This window comes from Camelus ferus, chromosome 18 (assembly GCF_009834535.1).
Source record: "Camelus ferus isolate YT-003-E chromosome 18, BCGSAC_Cfer_1.0, whole genome shotgun sequence".
Lineage (NCBI taxonomy): Eukaryota > Metazoa > Chordata > Mammalia > Artiodactyla > Camelidae > Camelus > Camelus ferus.
The window spans coordinates 34,227,200-34,240,568 of record NC_045713.1 but is presented as its reverse complement, the minus strand read 5'-3'; the positions used below and the strand labels follow the sequence as shown (position 1 = coordinate 34,240,568).

At 43.5% G+C, this 13,369-nt stretch overlaps 1 protein-coding gene across 1 annotated transcript; it reads right to left on the bottom strand.

Annotated features, from left to right (window-relative positions):
- Window positions 1-3,917: 3,917 nt before the first annotated feature.
- RPS15A (ribosomal protein S15a) lies at window positions 3,918-10,147 on the bottom strand. Its single transcript, XM_006177267.3, has 5 exons — window positions 10,042-10,147; window positions 8,853-8,990; window positions 8,317-8,396; window positions 5,342-5,427; window positions 3,918-4,055 (listed from the first exon to the last, which is right to left on the bottom strand). The coding sequence occupies exons 2-5, from the start codon at window positions 8,983-8,985 to the stop codon at window positions 3,962-3,964; spliced, it is 393 nt and encodes a 130-aa protein (XP_006177329.1). The 5' UTR covers window positions 8,986-8,990; window positions 10,042-10,147; the 3' UTR covers window positions 3,918-3,961.
- Between the last annotated feature and the right edge of the window lie 3,222 nt (window positions 10,148-13,369).

The following is a 13,369-nucleotide window of genomic DNA, read 5'->3' as shown; positions in this document are numbered from 1 at the left end:
AGTCCATTCTATTAACCATTTATCTCTTTACTGCCTCCCTTGGCTTATCTTCTGTGTGGTCTTCAGCACTTCCATTGGCCATTAGATCTCTTAAAACATAAAAATGGGGACCTGGGTGCCAAGACAGTTACCTTGAACTGAAGCCTGCCCGTGTCCCACTCTACTCCCATGCAACCTGAGACTGATTTGGGGGACCATGGGATTCCGTGGACACAACACTGTAACACAGGTGCTGAATGATTACACTTTAAAAACCATACTCTCTCCCGTGGCCATGAGGGTCAGAGATGACTTTTTTAAACATGCTGACACTGTCTTGGATAGGCTAGATGCTGGGGATGGAGATGAGTAACAGGATTCCCACTGTGGGGCCTGGACTAGGTGTCTGTGCACCCTTGTACCCCAAGTGCCCGGATATAGTAATCATCTGATAAATACTAGTTACACTGAAGACAAGGAGAATGTGCGACAGAACATAAATGTCTCAACACAGGGAGACTGGTGGAAGTATTTAAATCCTGACCTTGCCACGTCCTAGCATCTTGAATAAATGGCATCACAGCTCTGGGTTTCACTTTTTCCACCTGAAAACTGAAGCCAGTAATAGTAGCCATGATGCAGAATTAAGAATTAGGATAAAATGAGATGATATACACATATGTAGGCTCTTGGTCCCAGGCCTGGCACATCGTAGTAAAGACTCAACAAACACTAAAAACTATTATTAGTCTTAAGGCTTTTGTATTTTTAGGAGAGAAAAGATAAAGTATAATAATACATGTTCCTTTTGGAGGAAGGTTTAGGATAAAAGTGACATTTAAGCTAGGGGAGAGGCAAAGGGATTCCAGGTAGGGTAAGCTATAAAGACAGACTCAGGGCTGATCTAGGATTTAGCATCATCCCTATATATATGTATCACAGATGAGACAACTGGTCCTGGCAGGTACGTCCTGGGAGGCAGTGGATTAGACTGGAAAGCCACATGAGAATCAGATTCCGCTTCTCCTAGAACTCGTCTTCTGTTGGATCAGGAGCGGAAGGCAAACTTCCTAGCTTGGGATAAAGAAAAAAAGTCTCCTCAGATGTTCACCTGACCAAGACTGTAACTCTGGCTCGCCCAGAGAAATGAGTGCTCTTCTACCTGTTACCTGGAGGCAAGGCAAAACAGCCTCTAAACGAGGACACAGCACGCACTGATACGACCATGGACTTACTGCTAAGATGTGGACATCCTTGGCAGTGTTCTTTATGACCTATCAAACTACAAGTTTCTTTCAACCTCTGATCAAAGCCTCTGTGCTCTATGCAACATCTTTCTAGAAAAATACACAGGTTATCAATTTTTTTTTTTCAGAAAGTTCATCACCTCCCTGACAGCCATCTAGAGTCTAGGCTAAGAATCCAGGGTCTGGGTAGGTGCTGGGCCCCTTTGAACACTATGACTCTGTGCATCTGGTGTACCCGGAAGATCTAGACACTGTTCTACACCAAGCCCCAGGTCTCTCTGCCTGTTGGCAGCAGTAGCACACGAGGGAAGGCTGGGTTCACACCACAGGGAAGTATAACTGGCTTCGGAGCCAAGTCATCCTGCCAGCAAGACTGTCTCCAGACTCAAAACCCAAGGGTCTAGCCTCAGCCAACCAGCCCCAGGTCAGGTCACAACTGATTTACTGTGGTCTCAGAAACATGGACTAAGGCTGTTTCCTCACTAACATTCACTCCTGATGTCAAAGGACACAGGATTCCCCACTAAATGGTGATGGCAAATGGGGCATTTTCTTGTCCTTACTTCAGTATTTAAAGTCAATGCCCAGTAAGATGATTCAATCAGCACATGCTTACGGAAGCATGCCAGGTATTGGGCTCGGGACCAGAAATACAGCAGTGAACAAAACCAACACAGCCCCTGTCCACCTAGAGCTTACAATCTTGGCATTAAGAGAAATCACTTCTACTCTCTTAAATTTGCTGTGTCCTAGTATGTAGTCCTAGTACGTAGTCAAATTTTGCTGTACACCAAAAATTAACACACTATAAATCAACTACAATTTTTAAGAGATATGTATAAATCTGAAAATTACAAATTTAAAGAGAAATAATCAACTATCAGATCTTGAAGAACCTTCCGTACTCAGTTCACCTCTGTGCCTGACAAATACTGCATTAATATGACTGTCCAGTGCTTAATAACTACATTTTACATCATCTCATCTTTACCTCAACTCTGAGGTAGGTTTTCCACTGTCTACAATAGAGATGAGGAGATCAAGGCTATTAAGCAGAAAAGCAGACCTCTGTTTTGGTCTGTTGAACCCTCCAAACCCATGTTCATTATTCATGGCCTTCCAGCATCAGAGGCTCCAAACCCAGACGTGCCTCTCAACTTGCTTTCTTCTTACATTTTAGCAAGTGGGACCACCACATGTGGTCATCACTGGCCTCACCTAGGCCCTCCCTTCAGAAAGTTACTAAGTTACTGAATACTAACCATACTCCAGGCACTGTCAGCAACCCCATGAGGTTAATTTCTCCCTTTTTACAGAAAGGGGGGTTCAAAGAAGTTGTCACTTGCCAGACTTCAGCTTATACCAGGTCAGCAATGAGTCGGCATCCCCACCCAGGCTGAGATACCTGAGTGCTCACTTAACTGCTCAGCCCACAAGTCAGAAAATAGCCCTTTAGGAAAATTATCGGGACAATCCCAAGAGAGAACAGTGAAACTTACCCTTTTCTGGAAAAAAAAGAAATCAAACCTATACATCAAACAGGTCTATAGTACCTAACATCTTAACTTGTAATAAGGCCTGCAATCTGGTAGCCTTTTATACTTTGGCCCACATGACCAGAAAATAATTGAAAAAAATAGGTGCTGGGTTTTCTGTAAGGCTATTTTCTGCCACATTCATCCCACTCCTATGCCAGGCAAATACAGGTGGCTAGGAACACCATTAACACATCCAGGTCCTCTTCCAAGCCTCCCTTCTCCTTAGCCAGACCCTCAGACCTACCAAGAGTCCAGCCTGTGCTGTCCAATGGGGAACACCAGCCACAAGGAGGCTAGTCGTAATAAGATGTGCTTTAGGTGTAAATAACTATAGTGTTCGTTTCAAAGACATTACAAAGAGTAAAAATCCCAATCGTTTTTCATATCAATTACATGTAAAATTTTTAACCTTCTGAACACAAAATGTTACTTAAAAATCATTCCCAACTATTTCTTTTTACTTGTCTTCCTGTTGCTACTAGAAGGCTTAACTACGCATGTTGCTCTTGTTACAGCACTGCTCTTAGAAAGCGGTAGTGCAGCCCCGGTCTGCTTCACAGAAGCCAGCCTGCCAGCCTTGGTGGTTACGCTGGGCATCTCCCAGGTGAAGTGGTCCAGTACACGAATTCTCCCCAATTCCAGAATACACCTGATGACAGGTTTATAGTAAAACTAGTTTTTAAAAGATGTCTCATTCTTTTAAAATGACATTTTATAAACACATATTGCTAAAGTCACTGATACGCCATCTAAATTTACTTCAAGAGAAGTCTGAGTGAACTGTGGGCTCTCGTTATCTGCTCCCTTTCCTTATAAGCATTTACATAGTTAATTGCAGCCATATCATATATTTAGGGCATGAAATGTGTACTCTTTCAAGCTAAAAACAGGAAAGGCACAATTCCTTCCAGGGTTAAGTAAGACTCCAGAAAGGGTCAGCTTCACCACCTGGACCTCAAGCCAGAGTCAACCATCCGGGGTCAGACACCCTCCTCTGTGGTGAGCCAGTAGAGTGATGGGGTAAGTTATCCCAAATCAACTTTCTTGTTTACTTCAGGGAAAAAGCATTCACCAATTAACACAAAGGCTGTACACTGCCGCAGACGCTCCTGCTACTCTGCTGTACAAAGTTCAAAACGACTGAGGGAAGCACCAGAGTCCACTGAGGCATTTTATTTGCTCGTATGTATTACACCCCTAGAAAAAGAATCCAAGGATCTTCCCCCCTGTGTGTTTTCGCCTTGCTTCTTCATGGTCCATGATGCCGGCTGACGTTGTCAGTACAATGAAACTACGGAAAGTTAAAAAAAAAATGTTGGTGAGTTTTCCTAAACATAGTTCAACACAGAGCTGCTTTTTAATACAAAAAAACAGCAACATTCATCAGTGCTTAAGATGCCTTCCCATAACGGACAGACTGCTGCCGCCTGCGGGCTGGCTCCTAGACGCAAACAGAGGCTTCAGCTACACGCGCTCATACAGCCCTGCCCTCAGCTGACAGCAAGAAACAATGCTATTCAGTCTAGTCAAAGACAAAGAACAAACCATAGGCATATGTAGAATAGATGAGATTATACTGTATAGCACAGGGAAATATATACAAGATCTTACGGTAGCTCACAGCGAAAAAGAATGTGACAATGAATATATATGTTCACGTATAACTGAAAAACTGTGCTCTACAGTAGAAATTGACACAACACTGTAAACTGACTAACTCAAAAAAAGTAAAAACAGAAAGAACAAACTCCTTTAGCTTCAAAATGTCACTCTACTCTTAAGGAAGTACTGATACAAATCTGACTGAACTATTTCTGCCACTTAATGTACACATGATCACAAACTATTGCACACACAGCTAATTGGACAAAGGAGTCCCACCTGGCCCAGCTACCCCATAAATTACCATGGGGATCAAAATAAGGCATGTAAGATGGTATGCCAACTGTGAGGCATTAGAACTAGTATCATAAATACAATCAGAAATCACTGTTCACATAGAGTAACCATGAAGCGACAGCAAATTCCAACATTGCCAAATATATGACTGGGGGCTAAGTTATCAACAACAGACAAATAAACACTGCATCAGATCCTAAAGTGCTTTATCAGAACTAAATCAGGTGATACCTTTTAAGAGTCACTTTTAAGATGAAGAAATCAAGGCTATGAAGGCTATGACTTGCCCAAGGCCTCATAGCCTTAAAAGAAAAACAAGGATTTGAACTCAGTCTCTTATCAAAGATGAATATTTTCAAACTGAGTTTCCCCAAAGGTCTAGGGTTAGAAGTGATTCTGGCCACACAAGGGGATTCACAGCAAACATGTATGAACTATATGCACTGAGCTGAAAGAGCAGACATTGAAAGGCGCACAAACCATAGCCTCAGCTTTCACATGCCTCCCAGAACCTGGACCTAACACATGAAATGTGGCAACACAGGAGCTAATCCTGAGGTCAAGCTGGTTGGAATGGAGACAATTACTGCTGTAACTAAAAAATAACTCCACTCAAGCCAAATTACATCACAGCAATCCTTAGCATTAACTTCTTTTACAAAAGGAAAATCAACTCACCCAAACTGACGGGACGGGAGCAGATTATTCTGCCATTTTTCTAGATCTTTGAGTTGCACATCAAATCTGGGGCTGATCACTCCACACTGTAAAAACAAAACAGAAAATGCTTTTCACACTTCACCAATAACAGAAAAACTGAGTAACACTAAAAAGTATTTATAACGGAAGTCATATAAACCAACCAACTGAACATTCAATAGGTAACTATGCCGTGCCATCTTTGATATAAATGCCATTTGAAAAAAAATACTGAATTAAGGCTACACCAGGAAGAAAAACCAAACCACTGGAAAAGTCAAAAAAGAGGTAGAACACAAGGCATCTCTTGACAGTGTCAGGTCACCAGTGTGCATTCCTACAGCCTGGAGACAAATGACCAAATTTTAAAGAGCTAAGAGACGAAGTCTTAAGACAAATAAAACTGTAGTCAAACTTTTTAACTTAAGGTTGAAATTATCGTGAGAACCCAAATCCTCCTCCTGTAAGTTAAAACGCGTAACGTCAGAATTCCTAAACAAGCTCCACAAGCACTAAACTAAAAACGAAGAACTGCTGCTCCACACCGATGAAGGACCAGTAACCATTTCTGGAGCATACTATCCCACAACCCCACATCTTCTCAAACTAACATTACCTGGCAAAATGGATAGGAAAGCAGAAAGCGGTAAGGATTTTGTTATCCCATCTGCTTGCTACTGGGAAAACAGCAACAACTATCCTCCAAAGTGAGAGTTCTCTAAGAGCCAAAGCACTGTAATCAATCATATCTAAGCCATAAAACACAGTAAGTGTTCAAACATCCTCTAACAGGCTACATGAGCCTACCCATGGGTTCACGAGGTCTATGACTAGATCAACTGGGAAGAAGATGAGGGGATCCAAAGGTGCCTTAATCTGGGCTAAACATGATCCCCCGCCGCCAGCCGCTCACATCACTACTCTAAAAATCACCAGCATACTAAAAAATATCAAAGCAGGTTTCCCACTATCTACACACAGCAAACGATCACGTGAGCACTCAGGATTAGTACCATTGAAGTGTATACTTCAATCAGCTAAAAAAGCAGACAGGCAGTTTTGTGTATCATTAAAAAGATCCCAAGACAGTAAAGAGACTGAATTTAGAACTTACTTAAGTCTTTGGAGCAGTTACACATCACCGAACAGATACGAACCCACAGAAACTGAAAATGACCTATCAGGCCCAACTGCCCTCTGGCAGGAAGCCCACTCAGGTTCTTTTTGTAATACTATACTATCAGCTACAGGTGCCAAGGGCAATCCCACACTGGATGGAAAGAATACAGGGACAGGAATAAGGAAAACCCAAGGAAGCTAAGTGAAAGGCCTTTCTGAGGCCACCACATCACTACTCCCAGGCTTTTATTTATTCCAGCAGCAAAAATCCCTCTAGCAGAATTCCAGAATTCCCTCTCGCAATCTTAAGAGGATATGATTAAGGCCAGAATTTTCTTCATCTACAGTGTTTAAACACTACCTACTTTCCAGCCCCATTACATTTTCAGGAAGGTACATTCATCTGTTGCATGAGTGGGCAAATTCCTTCTTATAAAGGAAAAAAACCGAAATTCAGAGAAACCCCAAACTAAGTTTGTTTTGCTAAAGTCAGCTAAATAAGTGGCAAGGTCTGGATTCCAACTACCAGTAAGCCAGAATTTTTCAAACTAGTATACCCCAGAACAAGGATGCCACAGATGAGTTCCATTTGAGAAATGCTCTTTTCAAACTTATTTCTCAAGCTATTATGTATAGTGAACGTTCAAGAGGAATTTGAAACAGCACTTCTGCAATCGAGTTTTTTGCTTTTTAACATCAACCCAATCTTTCAGATGTACTATAAACTATACACTGGAAGCAGCTCTTTCCCAGGCTAACTAGCTCAGAGACCTTGAGCAGGACTCAGATCTCAGCTTAACTCCTAAAAATAGAGAAAAGAAAAAAACAACAGACACATTCTCTTCTACCTCAGAAACACACTGTGAGGGTCAGGGGAGAAAGAATAGTAAATCCACATCCTTCTCTGGGATTGGGATCTAATGGCTACAATACAACAGAACAAGACACAGATCCAAAATTACCTTTGAAAACTCTTCAAATCTCTCCACAAAGGCTTCGCATCCAGTAGTTTTCACCTGACACTAAGAAGTTAACCACGCATGAAGCAAGTTCACTATCTAGGGAAGCAACTTTGTAAAGTAGAAATTGTTGGACCAGGAAATAACTTCACCAATCAATCTGTCCCCACCACTAACCACTCACTTTCTGGGCCGCTTTTCCCCACTCAGTTGGTCAGCAGGATCTCAGACTCCCTGCAAATGTGAAAGCTACAAACCTGAACTCAAAGCAAAGTAGCAGTTCAGAGACCCTAATCTGCTAGTAGACAAACACCTGCCCCCCAAATACGTGGTAGTTAAACCACAGTGAAAAGAATCAAACTAGGTTATGCTTACAATTCAAACTGAAAGGGAGAACAAACCTCAAAGGCAAACATTCAACCTATGACAGCAAAACCATAAGTATTATATTGTTAGAAAATCCCATATTTGGCTCAGAACATCCAATACAATAACCGAGAGGAAGGACCAAAGATATTTACACAGACAGGATTAGTGGCTTTGAGCCACCCAGGTTCAAGCCACTGAGGTGGACAGTTTACACCACTAAAGATTCAAAACACCAGTACCACCAGTTGTTGCTTCACCCCCACCCTCCCAGGTCTCCCTCCCTTCAGACAGCCTATTCCACAAACACTAGGCCAACTCACAATTCTACCTGGAGAACCAATGAAGTAAAACGTGATACAAAGATTAATGATTCTAATCAATTTCTAATTTTTTAACCTAACTAGGTAAAACAAGCACAACACTGCTATTTGGTTTTACAACAGCAATTACGACACCATGTTAGACTATTCTTAAGGTTCTCAAATGTGGAAAATAATCAATTCTTACCTTATTTAGCCTGCCTGTGAGGTTCACAACAATTTTCCCAGCTCTGTGATCATCAATGATTTCAAATTCGCCAATGTAACCTACAGAATACAACTGACTGTTATAAATTTAAGGTTTACGGGACAACACCCAAAACAATTCCAAAAAGGGGATTCTTTCCTCCTTGCCCCTTCGTAGCTTCCCACTCCCAAAGGCTACCTCGTGCCCAAGACGTGCAACAATCCTCCTTTCCATCTCAAGCTCTTAGAAGAGCCCAGGGGCCCTTTCAATGACATGTTGCAGCTGCAATATTAGAGAAAGACCATTTTAGCTGCCAAACACCTAGCAGGGCAACCGTCACAAACCTCCACAGTCCTGATCTACTCAGAGTTTCTTGAACAGCATGATTTACCCAGACTATCCTGTCCACAGCCCAAGTCAACTGAAGGATACCTTGCTCCCCTATCTTCCCAGTCCTCTCCCCGAACATTTAATTTCTACAGGACCCACACCCTAGTATGTTTACATCAAAACATAAAACCCAGCAACACACTTACCATGCTTCATCATCACAGTTAGAAACCGGACAATGACTTTGGAGCACGGCCTAATAAGAACCTGGCGTTTGCCTCTCTTTTCGGCATTGTTGATGCTCTTGAGAGCATCAGCCAGGACGTTCATGCGCACCATTATGGCTGTTCAGGGAAGACAGAACAGGAATTTTAGCGACATTGCCATCAACAGACACCCGACTATTCCACTGCGAATACATCCTTTTCTTTCTGCCTCTGTCATGACGAAATTTCCCTATCTTTAAGCAGGCTGGTTCCCCAGAGGAACATGTCAACTACCAAGAGTATCAGCTAAGGTACTTAGTTATTCAGAACGGGACCTGATAATGACCAACAATGTTTCCCAAACTACAGGAATCCAGCAGCGTCTGTACCATTAACATTGTCCTTTAAACCAACTAGCCCGATATCAGCCTTGTCCTAATATGCAAAAGACACTGCTTAACTTTCATCTATTACTGTTGAAACTAAAACGTCCGTTCTTGTGCCACCCAAAGCTATATCCAACAGCAAACGTACCACAGTGGCAGATAGGAACGTCCTAAACGCACAGGACTGGACTCCATCCCAATGAGCACGAACTATGTTTAATAAAGTTTTGAAAGCTAAAGGCAGAGACCAAAGCACGTCTCAAATGCAAATAGTAGGGATTCAACCTACTTCCTCAAGCTCAACAAAGTGTCTGAGGGAAGACCCTGGAGCCCGGATGAGGTTAGTTCCCAGCAAACCGCCACCCCAGGCAGGAAGCAGTTTTCCCTGCTGAGGGTCGTTTAGTCTCCCAAGCTCCCAGCGCGGTAGCAGTAATGGGAAGCTGCACGTCCCAGCCAGCGCCACGGTCCCCGAAGCTTCTCGGAGCCAAGGAGCTACCTCAGCCACTAATGAGAGGTCCTGAGGCAGTCAATCAACTCCGGGCTACGGCCCCTCCGGACGGCCGAAAGCTCCAGGTCCCGCCAGTGCTGCGGCCTGCACCCCAAAGGCCGAGCTCCCCAGAGTGCAGAGCATGGGATGGCCGGGCATGTCTCTCCCCTCCGCCTGCCCAAACCCCCACAAGGCCAGCATCCCCGGCCCAGGAGGCCTCCGGCATCCTCGCAGAGCACCGAAGCCAAACCTCAGGTGGCAGGATGGCACTGATAACCGACGGATGATGTTGGACAGCTCAGAGAAAGGTACTCACCGGCACGGAAAGATGGCGGAAAGAGGACGGGAGGGGCGAGCGCACGGAATTATGGGAAGCGGTCAGGCTATCGCGAGACTTTCAAAGGACCGCCAAAAACAAAAAAAGGATTGCCTAGTGGAAGGAGGTGGGCAAAGGGGCGGAGCCTCCTCAGGGGTGGATAGTAGAGAGTCGACGGAATCGAACATAACCCAGGTGAGTAGAGGTGCGGCATTAGCCGTAGGTTCGATAACCTTCTAGCACCTAATCCGTAGAAATAAAAAGCTGACAAGGGTCTAGGTATTTGCTAATTTTTATTGCAATAACTGTTCACCATTTAGAATAAATGTTGATACGTGCGTATTTACAGTATTTTTGGAAGGCCCACAGAAATCGGTAATTGCCGCTTGGGAGGGCGTTAGGAACTGGGATGAAATACTTGCTTTTCACCCAAAACTATTTCGTTTTATCTTCTGAAACATATGTATAGATTATTTTTTTAAAGCAGTTAAAAATATTTTTTGTAATCAGTGCTTCCTTTCTGACTCTTCTTAAATATTCGAAATTATTTACTAGAGGTCCAGACTTTTCTTTCGAGTTCTGAGATACACAGTTTGCAAGAAAGCCACACTGTTTCGAAATAAACGCTCAGCCTCTTAAAGGTTATTGCGAGATAATGGAGGCAAAGGGCTCGCAAAATGTCTGGCAGAGTAAATACCCAATAGATACTGCTTGAAGCCCTGGGTGGGAGTGAATTCTGGCTCCGCCCTCTGTGGAGCTGAGTGACCTCAGGCTAGCTGCCTAATATCTGAAACTTCTGCCATAGACTTCATTCCTCTCTGTTTTCACCATTACCCTCCCTTCTTACTCTTCCCCTTTTTTCCCACATGGCCGCCAGAATAATCTTTTTAAAACTTTAGGCAGTCTATGACTCTCCAACAGTGTCTATTATCCTCAGTAAAGTCCAAATTCCTTACAAAAGCTTAAAAGATCCTCCCTGACCTGCACACCTGCCTCCTTGCGTGGGAACAGCAGCCCTCATCCCCCACCTTTCTCCCCTGGCTTGCTTTTCTTAAAATATTCCAAGCACATTCCGCCTCAGGGCCTTTGCATTTGCTTTTCCCTTTAACTTGAACATTCCTCCCCCAGTTTGCCGGGAGGTTGTTCCCTGCCCCCACTTCCCTCAGCTCTATATTCAGTCACACACACTCACACACCTCCTCCCTGTTCCCCCCACCCCCATATTGGAAGTGTATTTATTGTCTGTCTCCATTAAGCAAGCAGGTTTTGTTCACCACTATACCCACAACTGCTAGGTAAGTTTTCTGGTACATGGTAGGCCCTTGATACCTATTGATGAATAAGTAAATGGGCAAATCAGTTTCCCATCTGTAAAATGGGGATGATACTACCAATCACTTGGAGTTGCTGGGAGAATAAATGAAATAATCCAAATAAAAGAGACTCATACAAAACCTGACAGGGGTGTGTGCTCAATCAACGTGTTATTAGCATATGTCTCAGCACACCTCACCCACCCCCACCACTTCTCAGATCCTGAGAACCTTGAGGAGAACAAAGTCCCAATATGAACATCTCAGGGATATAAAATTCTCTGGCCATAATTTACATTACAAAAGGACATTGGCTTTCTTAATGAAAATTTCCTTGAAGAACTGGTTCCCTGTACACTTACAACACTTTCTGTTTAATGAAAGTTTGGCATTTACCTTAATTGAGGACTTTAGCAACAGTGGGGGGTTATTCTGGGCAGGGGGAGGTAATTAGGTTTACTTTTACTTTTAGAAGAGGCACTGGGGATTGAATCAAAGACCTTGTGCATGCTAAGCTTGCTCTCTACCATTTGAGCTATACCCTCCCCCCAACAGTGGAGAGATAAACCCAGGTTACTTCAAGAGCCCTACTGTAAATAGAAAAACAGTACCATCCACTATCTCTTCACACACTTCATTCATTCACTCATCCCTTCATTCAGCAAACATGAGTGCCTACCACGTGCCAGGTGTTGTGCCAGGTGTTTTACCGGGTGAGAGGATAAAAATACCAGCTCCTGCCCCTCAAGAGGTACAGATCCCAGTAGAGACACCTCTGTAAATAACAGCACAATACCGAGGTGTGTACCATATAGGGCGGCAATATGAAGTGCCGTGAGAATGGAGAAGTGGCCTGGAAGTTGCTAAAGCTTTCACAGAGGAATTGTCATTCGATCTGTGTCATGAAGGTTACTAACAATTTCCAATTCCTAACTGCCACTAAGTGCTTCCTGTAGATGAACTCTGACTCCTCCAACCAACACATGCAATTACATAATGCCCCTGTGAGATCTGTACTATTATCCTCACCTGGCAAATGAGGAAGCAAACTAAATTCAATCTGAAGTTAACTCAATCTTGAGATTTTACTTTAGGTTAAAAAGTCAGAGAAAAAAAAAAAAAGTGGTCACTTGTAACTTGTCTAAGCTATAAATTCCTTGTGGTGGGGTTTTGGGCTTTCCTGATGCTGAAACGTTAGGGAGGGTGCTTGGGCCTAGAGATATTATAACCAAGAGCCAGGAGGGCATGGAATCATATAAAGATGGTTAGAAATCTCAATGGTTGTCTGGATGTGGGAAGAGGGTAGAGAGGAAATGGAGCAGAGGGCTGTGCATAAATTGCCTCTTGGCATCCTGTGAACTCTGGGATGATAGGACCTCTGCCAGAGGTGGTACCAAGGCAAGAGTTGAAAGGGGACTCATGCTGTGGCCAGAGCTGGCACAGGAGAAGTCAAGCTGACCTGGAAAGTGATCACAGCTGCACATGAAGATGGCATGTCAGAGCATCAGGTGACCAGGGGAGACCTATGGTGACTTTGGTTTGAGATTTCTGTTTTTTAAACACCGTCAAACCCCCAGGAGGCCCCAGAGAAGGATCCAGACATTTTGTAGGGGTTGGGCTACTTTTTAAAAAATTCTAAGTGCAGACAAAAGTCACCCAGCAGTTACTTACTAAGCACCTCATGGACGGGACTCTGAGCCAGGCCCAGGTCGGGTACTGGGAGGCCCGGGGCAAGTGATCTCCCGAATCCGCGTTACTCCCTGCCTGATCTTCCAGCCAGGCCCCCTCACACGTCACCTTTGGCCATCACTTATTCTTTGTATCTCCTTTTCCATCTAGCGTGGTGCCTGGATGTTTGCTGAATGAATGAATTTAAACCTTTTACTTACTTTTGTTCTTAAAGAGCACTTTTTGGCCATGTAATGATCACACAGGGTAGTTCATTAATTGGGTACATAAACCCAGTCATGTAAACACTATATTGGCTAAGCTATAAAAAAAGTAGGACACAAGGA